The sequence below is a fragment of the Chiloscyllium punctatum genome, chromosome 48 (assembly GCF_047496795.1).
Source record: "Chiloscyllium punctatum isolate Juve2018m chromosome 48, sChiPun1.3, whole genome shotgun sequence".
NCBI lineage: Eukaryota > Metazoa > Chordata > Chondrichthyes > Orectolobiformes > Hemiscylliidae > Chiloscyllium > Chiloscyllium punctatum.
Genome location: NC_092786.1, coordinates 26902436 through 26917701, shown reverse-complemented (window position 1 = coordinate 26917701; position 15266 = coordinate 26902436). Strand labels below are relative to the sequence as shown.

At 43.7% G+C, this 15266-nt stretch overlaps 1 protein-coding gene across 1 annotated transcript in view; it reads right to left on the bottom strand.

Moving 5' to 3' along the window:
• Positions 1-15266, bottom strand: part of lrrk1 (leucine-rich repeat kinase 1) — a 258601-nt gene that overhangs the window by 23770 nt on the left and 219565 nt on the right. The window contains exon 32 of the mRNA XM_072564899.1: positions 2004-2815. Within this exon, the coding sequence (XP_072421000.1) occupies positions 2004-2815 (812 nt within the window). The remainder of the gene's footprint in view (positions 1-2003; positions 2816-15266) is intronic.

The window sequence follows — 15266 nt, the reverse complement described above, 5'->3', positions numbered from 1 at the left end:
TTCTAAAAGGTCGCCTCTTCACTCAGGGGCAATGCCCTCAGGTCCTAGTCTCTTGAAACATGTCCACTCTATTCAGTTCAAAATACTGCAAAGTTCACTGTAATCCCCCTCATCCTTCTAAACAGGTGACCAAACAGATAGATGAGGGTAAAGTGGTTGATGTAGTATATATGGATTTCAGTAAGGTGTTTGATAAGGTTCCCCTTGGTACGCTATTGCACGAAATATGGAGGCATGTAACTGAGGGAGATTTGGCAGTTTTGATCAGAAATTGGCAAGCTGAAATGTTCATCCTGGAGTTCAGTTACTAGTGGTGTACCGCAAGGATCTGTTTTGGGTCCACAGCTGTTTGCCATTTTTATAAATGACCTGGATAAGGCCATAGAAGGATGGGTTAGTAAATTTGCAGATGACACTAAGGTCAGTGGAGTTGTAGATAGTGCAGAAGGATGTTGCAGGTTACAGAGGGACATAGATAAGCTGCAGAGCTGGGCTGAGAGGTGCCAAATGGAATTTAATGTGGAAAAGTGTGAGGTGATTCACTTTGGAAGGAGCAACAGGAATAAAGAGTACTGGGCTAATGGAAAGATTCTAGGTAGTGTAGATGAGTAGAGAGATCTCGGAGTCCATATACATAAATCCTTGAAAGTTGCTACTCAGGTTGATCGGTTATTAAGAAGGCATACGGTAAGTTAGTTTTTATTGGTAGTGGGATTGAGTTTCGGAGCTACGAGATCATGCTACAGCTGCACAAACTATGGTGTCGCCACATCTGGAGCACTGCTTATAGTTCTGGTGACCCCATTATCAGGAGGATGTGGAAGCTTTGGAAAGGTTCAGCGAAGATTTACTAAGATGTTGCCTGGTATGGAGGGAAGGTCTTCTGAAGAAAAGCTGAGGGACTTGAGGCTGTTTTCCTCCAATCACCTAAAAATTATGCCCCTTCATGAAAGCCATTTCTGCCCTGGGAAAAACATCTCTGGCCATCCACTCTATCTGGTTTCCTCCGGGTGCTCCGGTTTCCTCCCATAGTCCAAAGATGTGCAGGTCAGGTGAATTGGTCATGCTAAATTGGCCGTAGTGTTAGGTGCTGGGGTAAATGTAGGGGTATGGGTGAGTTTCGCTTCGGCGGGGCGGTGTGGACTTGTTGGGCCGAAGGGCCTGTTTCCATACTGTAAGTAATCTAATCTAATCTAATCTATGCCTCTTATCATCTTATAGACTTCTATCAAGTCACCTCTCATTTGTCTTCGCTCCAATGAGAAAAGCCTTGGCTCCTTCAATCTTTCTTCATAAGACATGTCCTCCAGTCCAAGCAGCATCCTGGTAAATCTCCTCTGTGCCCTCTCTAAAGCCTCCACATTTTTCATATAACGAGGCGACTAGAACTGAACACAATATTCCATGTGTGATCTAACCAGTGCTGTGTAGTGCTGCAGCATAGCCTCATACCACTTAAACCCAAACCCCTGCTAATGAAAGCCTTCTTAACAACCCTATCAAATTGGGTGGCAACTTTGAGGGATCTATGGACATGGACACCTAGATCCCTCTGCTCCTCCACACTGGCAAGAATCAATTCACACTTTTCCAGGTTGAAATCTATCTGCCACTTATCAGTCCAGTTCTGCTTCCTGTCAGTGTCCTGTTGCAATCTACATCTGCCCCCCCCCCCCACACTAGGAGTTTGCATAAGGGGAATTACATATCAGCAAAACCGATATTTCCATTTATATCAATTTGACAAATTAGTTGAATGATCACATATCAAAGTAGCTATCAATTACTGTTGATTGCATTAATACTCAATTCATTCACTGTATAATCTATAAACGAAACTAGCCTAAATTATTAATATCATTAAGCATCTAGAAACTAACAAGATTACTAGATTATAAATGAAGAAAACTGCATTTTTAATTTTGCTTTGTGACATCCAACCTCCTGCACTGAGATTGTGAACACATGTTTTTCTAATTGAGTGGATCTTATAAGTGACCTACCTCGGTATCCACAGGGTGTCCTTAACTGCTAGGATTTTTACAGCTTGTAGCTGTTCGCAATCATCCACTGGTGGGGAGATGCTTCCAGACCTGTCACGCAATGAGCATGACTCAACAAAGTCAGTAGAATGAGGAATACTTGTGGGACTGGTTGGGGAACTCAGGGCACTAAATGATGTTCCAGTGTTCCTGTTAGAGGAGCAAGATTCGGACGACAGAGAACAGTAATCGGTCATGGAGTCAGAATGTCTTATAACTTGGGTTCCAACCTCATCATTGAAAATGATGCTGACATCTGTGGAGTTGGAATCAGTCATATCTGTGGTAGTAATGGCTGTGGTTGTTGTAAAACTAGCAGGCTGCTGGATGGGGAACATGTCTCTTAATGGATTACAGTCACTGCATGTGTAATGGGCACAGATCTGATATGACCGATACATAATTAAGGTACTTGTCCTGTCATCCAGACACCAAACGGCCTCTTCCCCATTACATCCCACATTGCAAGTCATTGATATGACTTGAGAGGGAGCTTGGTAAGGTTCTAATCTCTGAGTTATTTCTGTAGCAAGTGTGTCTATGACCAGGATCCCAGGACCGTTGCTGTACCACACTTCTGATCCACTGTTCACCGTTATCATATCAGTAACTCGATATGCATTCTGTCGAAGGTCGTTATCGGAGATTTTAAACTGAAACTTGTTTGCTGAGCGTGAGCACAGGTAGGAGCACCAACCCTCAGGAATCTCATTAACCAGAGAGTAAACTGCGACCATTCCATCGGCCATGCCAGCAAGCATTACTGGAGATTTCTGTGAAAAAGAGATCAAAAAACACTTTCAGGGTTTGAAGAATTTTTGTCATATTAACTTTATTCTAACATATTTCAATTCTTGCTGTGGGGACACCATTTGGCAGGTCAGGTGTGAGATAAGCCCATTTGTTAGTGACATTCCCTATGACTTAAATTAGGAATAAAGCTGCTGGCTTCCACATCCAATCCCCTGGCACTCCTGTCATGAGACTTGTCATCCATTGCCTGCAATGTTCAGAATACCAGATTGTATTTGGATAAACCCATGACACAATGTCACTCAATTCAACCTTTCACTGGAACAGTTTTGAAGAAGAGTTATTGGACTCAAAACGTTAACTCTGCCTTCACCTCACAGAACTCGCCAGACCTGCTCAGTTGCATTAGTAAGTTCTGTTTTAGTCACTGGAACATAGATCATTGGGGTCTTTTGAATAATGCTTTAAACATGATGCTATCAACATGCCATTTAATGCTCAAAATTAAGCAATACATTGTTCCATGTTCTGCGAAAGGGAATATTTCACTGAATATTGTGTTTGCCACTCCATCATACTCTTGCATAGCCACAATCACAAATTGGTAATTCCATTGTCCAACACCACACCATCTTTTGACTTCTGTCCTTAAAGTGAATGTACAGGAAATCATGATGATGCTGCCCAAATTCCTGAGCATGGAAACCTGTGTTAAAGCTGTTGGCAAGGGTGAGGGAATAGAGAGAGGACATTTCCACACCATTGTTACTTTGGGAGTTGAATCACAGAAAGATTAGGAGAGTAACACATTTCAAAGTTCACGTTTGGCCTAATTACTGACATGAGCTCTGAAATTCGGCTGGTGTTCAAGCCACCAGAAAAACATGCAAAGCATCTACAAAAATAATGTTTCTGTCCATTAATATTGTCTCGATGTGGAGGGTCTGACAACCTCCTGAAGCTGCAGGTAATTCCATAGAAGGTGCATGTACTTTCTTTAAAGAATGCCCACTTGGGAAATTGATGACCTGGGGTATCAGGAAAGATTAACTGTTGTTCTGAAGGTTGACACTATTGATATAAATGGAAGTACATCTGAAAGGCTGTTAGGTACAGGATAGGATTGTAAAGTCTGCTGGACCTGAAGAGCCACATTGGAGATAGTGCTGGGGGCATTAAAGGAATGAAACTCTACCTTTTTCGCTGGTTGTATGGGAAATGTGAACTTTGATTAGAATTCTCACATTCTCGTGCTGCTAACTAGTGACTAACAGGAATGACAGCTCACATAATAAGGGGATTCTATAATTAGGGGAATAGATAGCACCCTGTGTAAGCAGGATCGAGAGTTCTGCATGATAATTTGCTTGCTTGGAGCCAGGATGAGGGACATCTGGGTGGATTGTTCTTCAGAGGGTCGGTGTGGACTTGTTGGCCCAAAGGGCCTATTTCCACACCATAGGGAATCTAATCTAATTTAATGTAATCTCTGACAGATTTGGAAGGATATTGGAGAGGGAGGGGAAAGATCCAGTTGTTATGGTCCACTTCGGGACAAAATACATAGGCAAGATGGGGAAAGAGGACCGGTTTGGGAATTATCGGGAACGAGGAACTAAATTAAAGAGCAGGTCCTCAAGGGTGATAAACTCTGAATTACTACCCGAGCCATGTGCAATTTGGCACAGGGGTGTGAGAATAAGGGAACTAAACACATGGCTAAAGGAGTGGTGTGGAAAAAAGGATTCCATTTCATGCGGCACTAGCGTCAGCATTGGAACAGGAAGGATCTGTATTGTTCGGATGGTCCACACCTAAACCTAATTGGAACCAATGTTCTAGTGAGAAGGGTAAATAGGGTGGTCAACAGGACTTTAAACTAGAAAATTTTAAAGGGGTAGGGGTGCAAGGGAAGTGTAAAATTCCAAGAAGTAAAATGGCCAATAGGAAACAAAGCAGGAGGTTACATCTGTGGGGGTGGATTCAACTGCATGAAAAAGTATGAAAAATGAAAAGAAAGAAGAACTCAGGAGAGATTATTAAAGTCTCCAGATCACAACATAGGACAGAGTGTTTGAAAATGGTTAGGAATCTAACTTTGAGCACATCGGATCAAGGGATGACAATGAGAAAAGGGATGGTAAATACAGGACTGAAGTTGTTATTTTGTATACTGCATGCATTCAGATAGAAGGTGAATGAGCTTATGGCACAGGTTGAAGCTGACAGCTGTGGTATAGTAGGGATCATGCAGAGGTGGCTGCAAGGGGATTTAGACTGGGAACTAATTACCGAAGGATACACATCGCATCGAAAGGACAGGCAGTAGGGCAGAGGGGTTGCAGCTGCCTTGTTAGTAAGAAATTAAATAAAATCGATAGCAAATGACATTGGGCCAGATAATGTACAATTTGTGGGTTTGTGGGTTTAATTGAGGAATTGCAACGGGAATTATGTACAGGCATCCAAACAGTAGTCACGATATGGAGCACAAGATAGACCAGGAGACAGAAAAGGCATGCACGAAAGGCAAGGTTACAGTGTTCAGTGTACAGAGATTTCAAGATGCAGGTGAACTGAGAAAACCAGGCTGGTAATGGAATGTCTACAAGATGGCTTTTTGGAGCAGCTTGGGGTGGAGCCCACTGGGGAACAGGCAATCCTGGATTTGGTAATGTCCATTGAGGCAAACTTGATATGGGAGTTGAAGGTGAAGGCACTGACCATAATACAGAACATAGAATAGTACAGCACAGTGCAGGCCCTTCAGCCCTCGATGTTGTGCCGACCTTTTATCTTACTCTAAGATCAAACTAACCCATGGACTTTTCAGTTTACAATCATCCATGTGCCTATCCAAGAGACGCTTAAATGTCCCTAATGTATCTGACTCTACTCCCACCACTGGCAGTACATTCCACGCACTCATCACTCTCTGTGTAAAGAACCTACCTCTGACATCTCCCCTAAACCTTCCTCCAATCACCTAAAAATTATGCCCCCTCATGAAAGCCATTTCTGCCTCTGGCCATCCACTCTATCTATGCCTCTTATCATCTTGCACACTTCTATCAAGTCACCTTTCATTTTTCCTCGCTCCAATGAGAAAAGCCCTAGCTCCCTCAATCTTTCTTCATACAACTTGTTCTCCAGTCCAGGCAGCATCCTGGCAAATCTCCTCTGCGCCCTCTCTAAAGCTTCCACATTCTTCCTATAATGAGGCAACCAGAACTGAACACAATGTGTGGTCTAACCAGGGCTCTATAGAGCTGCAACATAACCTCACTGCTCTTAAACTCAATCCCCGTGCCAATAGAAGCCAAGACATCATATGCCTTCTTAATAACCCTATCAACTTGGGTGGCAACTTTGAGGGATCTATGAATGTGGACCCCAAGATCCCCCTGTTCCTCCACATTGCCAAGAATCCTGCCTTTAACTCTGTAATCTGCATTCAAATTTGACCTTCCAAAATGAATCACTTCACACTTTTCCAGGTTAAACTCTATCTGCTACTTCTCAGCCCAGTTCTACATCCTGTCAGTGTCCCGTTGCAACTTACAACAGCCCTCCACACTACCCACAACTCCAGCAACCTTCAGGTCATCAGCAAATGTACTAGCCCACCCCTCCACTGCCTCATGCAAATCATTTTAAAAAATCACAAAGAGCAGAGGTCCCAGAACAGATCCCTGCAGAATACCACTGGTCACTGAGCTCCAGGCTGAATACTTTCTACTACCATCCTCTGTTTCTATGAGCCAGCCAATTCTGTATCCAGACAGCCAACATCCCCTGTATCTCACGCCTCCTTACTTTCTGAATGAGCCGACCATGGGGAACCTTTACAAAAACCTTGCTAAAATCCATATACACACATCCACTGCTTTCCTTCATCAATGTGTTTTGTTACATCCTCAAAGAATTCAATAAGACTTGTGAGGCATGACCTGCTCTTCACAAAGCCATGATAACTATCTCTAATCAAGCTATGCTTTTCCAAATAATCATAAATCCTGTCTCTTTGAATCCTTTCCAATAATTTGTCCACCACTGATGCAAGACTGACTGGTCTGTAATTCTCAGGGTTATCCCTATTCCCTTTCTTGAACAAGAAAATAACATTTACCACCCTCATAATCATCTGGTACTACTCCAGTGGACAGTGAGAACGCAAAGATCATCACCAAAGGCACAGCAATCTGTTCTCTTGCTTCCCGTAGTAATCTTAGGTATATCATGTCTGGCCCAGGGCACTTATCTATTCTCATGTTTTTCAAAGTTTCCAGCACATCCTCCTTCTTAACATCAACCTGTTCAAGCATATCAGCCTGTTTCATGCTGTCCTTAGAAATGATAAGGTCCCTCTCAATAGTGAATACTGAAGCAAAAAATTCATTGAAGACCTCCCCTACCTCCTCTGACTCCAGGCACAAGTTCCCTCCACTATCCCTGATTGGCCCTACCCTCTCTCTGGCTATCCTCTTGTTCCTCATAAGTGTAGAAGACTTTGGGGTTTTCCTTAATCCTGTCCGCCGAAGCTTTTTCACACCCCCTTCTAGCTCTAAGTCATTCTTCAGATCCTTCCTGGCTACTTTGTCACCCTGTCTGATGCTTGCTTCCTTCTTCTTCTTGAGTAGATATTCCACATCTCTTTTCATCCAAGCTACCTTCACCTTACCATCCCTTCCTTGCCTCAGTGGGACAAACCTATCCAGCACCATCAGCAACCTCCACATTTCTAGCTTGCATTTCCCTGAAAATATCTGTTCCCAATTTATGCTCCACAGATCCTGCCTAATAGCATTGTAATTCCCTCCGTCCCAATTAAACATTTTCCCATACTGTCTGTCCTTATCCCACTCCACGACTATAGTAGAGGACGGAGTTGTGATCACTATCGCTGAAATGTTCTCCCGCTGAGAGATCTGACACCTGACCTGGTTCGTTGCCAAGCACCGAATCCAATATAGCCTGCCCTCTAGTCGGCCTACGTACATATTGAGTCAGGAATCCTTCCTGGACATATCTGACAAAATCTGCTACATCCAAACTATTTGTACTCAGGAGAGTCCAATCAATATTAAGGAAGTTGAAGTCACCCATGACAACCATGTTATTTCTGAACCTTTTCAAAATCTGCCTCCCAATCTGCTTCTCTGTGTCTCTGTTGCTATTGGCGGGTCTATAAAAAACTTCCAATAAAGTGACTGCTCCTTTCCGGTTTCTGAGTTCCACCCATAGTGACTCAGTTGTCAAACCCTCCTCGACAACTTCCCTTTTTGCAGCTGTTATACAATCCCTGAGTACAAATGGCATTTTCCCACCTCTTTTACCTCTGTCTTTATTTCTTTTGAAACATCGAAACCCCGGAACATCCAACTACCCCTCCTGCCCCTGTAATATCCAAGTCTCTGTTATGGCCACAACATAGTTCCATGCTCTAAGTTCGTCATTTTTATTCCTGACACTTCTTGCATTGCAATAGATACACTTCAACCCATCACACTGACTGCAAATTTGCCCTATCAACTGGCTATCCTTCCTTAATATGACAGAATTTACTCTGCAATTTGAGAGGGAGACGCTGGAATCAGATGTAATTGTATTATAGTTGAATAAAGGCAACTACAGAGGAATGGGGAAGAGCTGGGGAGAATGGACTTGGAGAGGAACCTAGCAGGAAAGACAGTAGAACAGCAATGGCAGGGGTTTCTGTGGGTACACCACAAAATTTCATCGCTTAGAAAAGGAAGCATACTAAAGGGAGGATGAGGCAACCATGGCTGACAAGAGACATCAGGGCCAGCATAAAAGCAAATAAGAAAACATATAATGCAATGAAGAACAGTGGGAAGCCAGGGGATTAGAAAGTATACAAAGATCAACAGAGGATAACTAAAAAAGAAATAAGGAGGGAGAAGATTGAATATGAGGGTGAGCTAGCTAGTGATATGAAGGAAGAGTGGAGTCACATGTAGGCAGTGAAGGTGGTTTTTGGCATATTGGCCTTCATCAGTCAGGGCATTGAGTATAGAAGTTCAGAAGTTATGTTATAATTGTACAGAATATTGGTGAGGCCACACGTGGAGTACTGTGTTCTGTTCTGGTCACCTCGTTATAGGAAGGATGTTATTAAAGTGGAAAGAGTGCAGAAGAAATTTACAAGGATGTTGCCAGCACTCAAGGGAGTTATAGGGAGAGGTTGGACAAGCTAGGACAATTGTGTTTCAAGCGGAGAGTGAGGGGGATCTTATAGAAGTGTATAAGATCATGAGAGGCATGGATAGGGTGAATGCACTCAGTCTTTTTCCCAGGGTTGGGAATTGAGGATTAGAGCGTACCAGTTAAAGGAGAAAGAACAAAAGGGAACCAGAGGGGCAACTTTTTTTTTTTACAGAGAGGGTGGTACACATATGGAATGAGCTCACAGAGGAAGGTACATTAACAAAATTTAAAAGGCGTTTGTACAAATACATGGATAGCAAAGGTTTAGAAGGATACGGGCCAAAAGCAGGGAAATGGGGTTAGCGTGGATGGAAATTTTGGTTGGCATGGACCAGTTTAGGCCAAAGGACCTGTCACCATGCTGTAGGACTCCATAAGATTGCAAGAGTTTCTTTTGAGGTCAGGCCACTGTTGGAATATTGTGTGCAATTCTGGTCTCCTTCCTATCGGAAAGATGTTATGAAACTTGAAAGGGTTCAGAAAAGATTTACAAGGACATTGCCAGGGTTGGAGGATCTGAGCTACAGAGAGAGGCTGAACAGGCTGGGGCTGTTTTCCCTGGAGCGTCAGAGGCTGAGGGGTGACCTTATAGAGGTTTACAAAATTATGAGGGGCATGGATAGGATAAATAGACAAAGTCTTTTCCCTGGGGTCAGGGAGTCCAGAACTAGAGGGCATAGGTTTAGGGTGAGAGGGGAAAGATATAAAAGAGACCTAGGGGCAACTTTTTCACGCAGAGGGTGGTACGTGTATGGAATGAGCTGCCAGAGAATGTGGCGGAGGCTGGTACAATTGCAACATTTAAGAGGCATTTGGATGTGTATGTGAATAGGAAGGGTTTGGAGGGATATGGGCCGGGTGCTGGCAGGTGGGACTAGATTGGGTTGAGATATCTGCTCGGTGTGAACAGGTTGGACCGAAGAGTCTGCTTCCCCTGCTGTACATCTCTATGACTCTATATATGAAGGGCAGAAGAGATGCAAATGTGGACATTGGGCCACTGGAAAATGATGCTGGAGAAAGAGGTGAGTACAGTGGCACTGGTGGTCACGGGGAATCGAGGACTAGAGGGTTGGCAGAATGTGTTAGAAAAACTGAAAGGGCTGAAGTTGGATAAATCTCCTGGACCAGATGGACTACACCCCATAGTTCTGATAGAGATAGCTGAAGAGATAATGGAGGCTTTAGTGGTGATCTTGCAGGAAGAGAGGGTCCCAGAGGTCTGGGAAAATCACAAATACAACCCCTCTGTTTAAGAAGGGAGTGAGGCAAAAGACTGAAAATTACAGGCTGATCAGCCTGACCTCAGTTGTTGATAAGATTTTGGAATAGATTGTGAAGGATGAAATTTCTGAATACTTGGAAGTACATAGTAAAATAGGGCCAAATCAGCATGGTTTCATCAAGGGAGGTCTTGCCTGACAAATTTCACCTAATACTTTGAGGCGGTAACAAACAGGTTAAACAAATGAAAGCCAATGTGTTATCTACCTGGACTTTCAGAAATCCTTTGACAAGATGCTACACAAGGTGCTGTTGACTAAGAGCCCATGGTGTTAGACGCAAGGTACTAGCATTGGCTGCCTGGCAGTAGGCAGAGAGTGTGGCTAGAAAGTTCCTTTTCAGGATGGCAGCTGGTGACTAGCGGTGTTCCACTGTTGTGACCACAACTTTTCACTTTCAACATTAATCATCTCGATGGAACTATGGGCATTTTGGCTAAGTTTACAGATGATATAAAGATAGGTGGAGGGATAGGTAGTATTGAGAAGGTGGGGAGGCTGCAGAAGGTAGACAGGTTAGGAGAGTGTGCAAAGAGGTGGCAGATGGAATATGTGGGGAAAGTGTGATATCATGAACCTTAGTAGGAAGAATAGAGCATAGATTATTTTCTAAATGGGGAGAAAATTCAGAAATCTGATGTGCAAAAGTACTTGAGTGTCCTAGTCCAGGAATCTCTCAAGGTTAACTTGCAGGTTGAGTTGGTAGTTAGAAAGGCAAATACAACAGTAGCATTTATTTTGAGAGGACTAGTATATAAAAGCAAGGATGTATTCTGAGACTTTAAGGCTCCAGTCGGACCACATTTAGAATCTTGAGAGCAATTCTGGGTCCCGTATCTCACAAAGGGTATACTGGCTCTGGAGCAACCCCAGAGGAGGTTCACAAGAATGATTCCAGGAATGAAAGGTTTAACAAATGAAGAATGTTTGAGGATTCTGGGTCTACACTCGATGGAGTGTAGAGGATGAGGGGGGATCTAATTAACACTTACAGAACAGTGCAAGGCCTGGATAGAGTGGATTGTGGGAAGATGTTTCTATTAGCAGGAGAGACTAGACCCAAGGGCACAGTCTTGGAGTAAAGGGAAGACCCTTAGAATGGAGATGAGGAGAAACTTCTTCAGCCAGAGAGTGGTGAATCTTTGGAATTCATTGCCACGGAAAGCTGTGGAGGCCACATCATTGAGTATATTTCCGATAGAGATAGATAAGTTCTTGATTGTTAAGGGGATCTAAGGTTACCGGGAGAAGGCAAGAGAACTGGGTTGAGAAACTTAAGAGTCATGATTGAATGGCGAAGCAGATCCGATGGGCCGAATGGCCTGATTTATGCTCCTATGTCTTATGGTCTAAAAAGACTTTAACACTGTAAACTCATATCAATGTGCCTTCCACTGGTATAACCGATACCTTAAGCGAATGTTGACACTTTTTAAACTGGTTTTTCCACTTAGATTTATCTTTTTAATGGAAATGTTACAGTTGATGAAAGTTTTAATGTACAATAGATACATCATTTAAATAAGAAAGAAAATTAAAAGTAACTCTTGGAATTCCTGGTTCTGGTCTCCGCCATCTCAGATTTATTGTGCCTCTCCCTCAAGTTCCCTTTTCCTACTCCATCTCTTAAGTATTTTGGACACAGTCTGCAAAATGCAGTCCAACCAGTTGAATGTGGACGATATCAGGTTTTATCCTATGATGTGACCTTCTACATACCATCCAAAGAATCGATTGGAGATAAGTTCCGGCTGATTCTGCCTGAACTAGAGCTAATTATTCTTCATAGGGTGCTAACAGACTAAGACTCTGCCCACATCACTTAGAGGAAGCCCGGTCTTAGAAAGCTGTCAGATAATCACAGCTGCACAAAGTCCAAGCAACAGCCAATGCATGGTCAAAACCTGGAGGTCAGGGATGCTAGTTTCAAGTAAATCTAAGTATCAGCCTGCTACCTAGCAGGCCCTGGTGCAGGGGGTTCAGCGATATGACTTTAGGAGTGAGTTTTGAGAAGATTTGTAGGAATAGGGGGTAGGGTAAAATGGGGGAGTGGGGGCATTACCTTGAGGGGTCTGTGTTTGTTGCACCCAAAATCCCACAAAGGATATTTCACTTCTCCTCCCGCCTGCAATTAATCTTCACAGTGAAGGCTGCTGGATTCTCACCTAACGTGGGGCTACCCGGTCAAAGGTAAAACAGCTGCAGGAGCAGAATGAGGTGTTTAAGCAGACATTAGTTGGCCACTCAAGGGCTTCAACAGAGGCAGACCATGCAGACGGCCCCATGAAATAGAGAAGTTGAGGGGCTGGAAAGACAGCCAGGCCATGTGCTAGGCCTCAAACAGTCAGGTGACATTTCCTCCTGTGAATTAACCCCCACATCCTCCTCCAAACTTTTATTCAAGGCAGTTTCTTTTTGGGTAGGAGAACTTTGACAATAATCAATATCTGGTTAGCTGATAGTTTGTGGCATGTTGTGTCCCCAGATTGGCCGCTACAGCCACAAAACAACAGAGGTTAAGCTTGGCTGTAATAAGAACAAAACGAAATGAAAAAGACTCAGCAGGTCAAGCAACATCTACAGAGAAACAGAGTGAATGATTCATAGAATCCCTACAGTGAAAATAAGAGGCCATTCATCCGATCGAGTTTCACTGAACTTCCAAAGAACATCCCACCCAGACCCACGCCACCCATCATTTTTTGTTATAGGAGTGTAAGATAGAACATGAGATAAGAGTAACTAAAGTAAACATTGGTCCTTTAGAGGATGAGAAGGAGCATTTAGTTTAGGATATGATGAAATGGTCAAGGCATTGAATAGGTATTTTGTATTCAGTCTTCCCCTTGGAATTGACAAAGAGACAGAGGTCAGTGAAGACATGAAAACAATTATTACAGAAGAGGTAGTGCTGGGCAGGTAAATGGAGTTAAGAATAGACAAGTCTCCTGGCCCTGATGGAATACATCCCAGGGTACTAAAAGAGATGGCGGGAGAAATAGCAAGTGCACATGTGGTAATTTTCCAAAATTCACTGGACTCTGGAGCAACTAATTATTAGATTAGATTACTTACAGTGTGGGAACAGGCCCTTCAGCCCAACAAGTCCACACCAACCCGCTGAAGCGCAAACCACCCAGACCCATTCCACTACATTTACCCTTTTACCTAACACTACGGGAAATTTAGCCTCGCCAATTCACCTAACCTGCACATTTTTGGATTGTGGGAGGAAACCGGAGCACCCGGAGGAAACCCACGCAGACACAGAGAGTCACCTGAGGCAGGAATTGTACCCGGGTCTCTGGCGCTGTGAGGCAGCAGTGCTAACCACTGTGCCAGCAGTTCCAACAGATTGGAAAACAGCAAATGTGACTCTACTGTTTAAAAAAGGACGTAGACAAAAGATGGGGAATTATAGACTGGTTAGCTTAACCTCTGTAGTGGGGAAAATGTTTGAGTCTATTATCAAAGAAGAAACAGCACGACATCTAGATAGAAATTGTCCCATTGGGCAGATGCAGCATGGTTCATGATGAGAAGGTGATGCTTAACTGCTCTTTTGGAATTCTATGAAGACATTAGGAGCAAGGTGGACAATAGGGACCCAGTGGATGTGGTATACCTAGATTTCCAAAAGGCCTTTGACAAGGTGCAGCATAAGAGGCTGCTGCATAACATAGAACATAGAACATAGAACAGTACAGCACAGTACAGGCCCTTTGGCCCACGATGTTGTGCCAAGCATTTATCTTAATCTGAGGTCAACCTAACCTACACACCCCTCAACTTACTGCCATCCATGTGCTTGTCTAGCAGTCACTTAAATGTCCCTAATGCCTCTGAGTCTACTACCACCGCTGGTGGTAGTACACCACTCTCTGTGTAAAGAATCTACATCCTTCCTATAATGAGGAGACCAGAATGGACACAAATATGGCCTAACCAGGGTTTTATAGAGCTGCAGCAAAACCTCGCGGCTCTTAAACTCAACCCCCTGTTAATGAAAGCTAAAACACCAAATGCCTTTTAACAACCCTATCAACTTGAGTGGCAACTTTGAGGGATCTATGTACATGGACCACACGATACTGCTGTTCCTCCACGCTGCCAAGAATCCTGTCTTTAACCTTGTATTCAGCATTCAAATTCCTCCTTCCAAAATAAATCAATTCGCATTTATCCAAGTTGAACTCCATTTGTCACTTCGCAGCCCAGCTCTGCATCTTGTTAATGTCTTGTTGTAGCCTGCAAAGCCACTCGACACTGTCTACAACACCAACGACCTTTGTGTCATCAACAAACTTACTAACCCACCCTTTCGCTTCTTCATCTAATTCATTTATAAAAACTACAAAGAGCAGAGGTCCAAGAACAGATCCCTGTGGGTCACCACTGGTCACCGACCTCCAGGTGGAATACTTTCCATCCACTACCACTCGCTGTCTTCTTTCGGCCAGCCAATTCTGTATCCAGACAGCCAAATTTCCCTGTATCCCATACCTCCTAACTTTCTGAATGGGGAAGATAAAGATACATGGTGTTACGTATAAAGTATTAGCATGGATAGACGATTGGTTGACTAACGTGAAGCAAAGAGTGGGGATAAATAAATGTTATTCTGGGTGGTAACCAATATCTAGTGGTTAGATTAGATTAGATTAGATTACTTACAGTGTGGAAACAGGCCCTTCAGCCCAACAAGTCCACACCGCCCCGCCGAAGCGTAACCCACCCATACCCCTACATCTACATTTACCCCTTACCTAACACTATGGGCAATTTAGCATGGCCAATTCACCTGGCCTGCACATCTTTGGACTGTGGGAGGAAACCGGAGCACCCGGAGGAAACCCACGCAGACACGGGGAGAACGTGCAAACTCCACACAGTCAGTCGCCTGAGGCGGGAATTGAACCCGGGTCTCAGGCGCTGTGAGGCAGCAGTGCTAACCACTGTG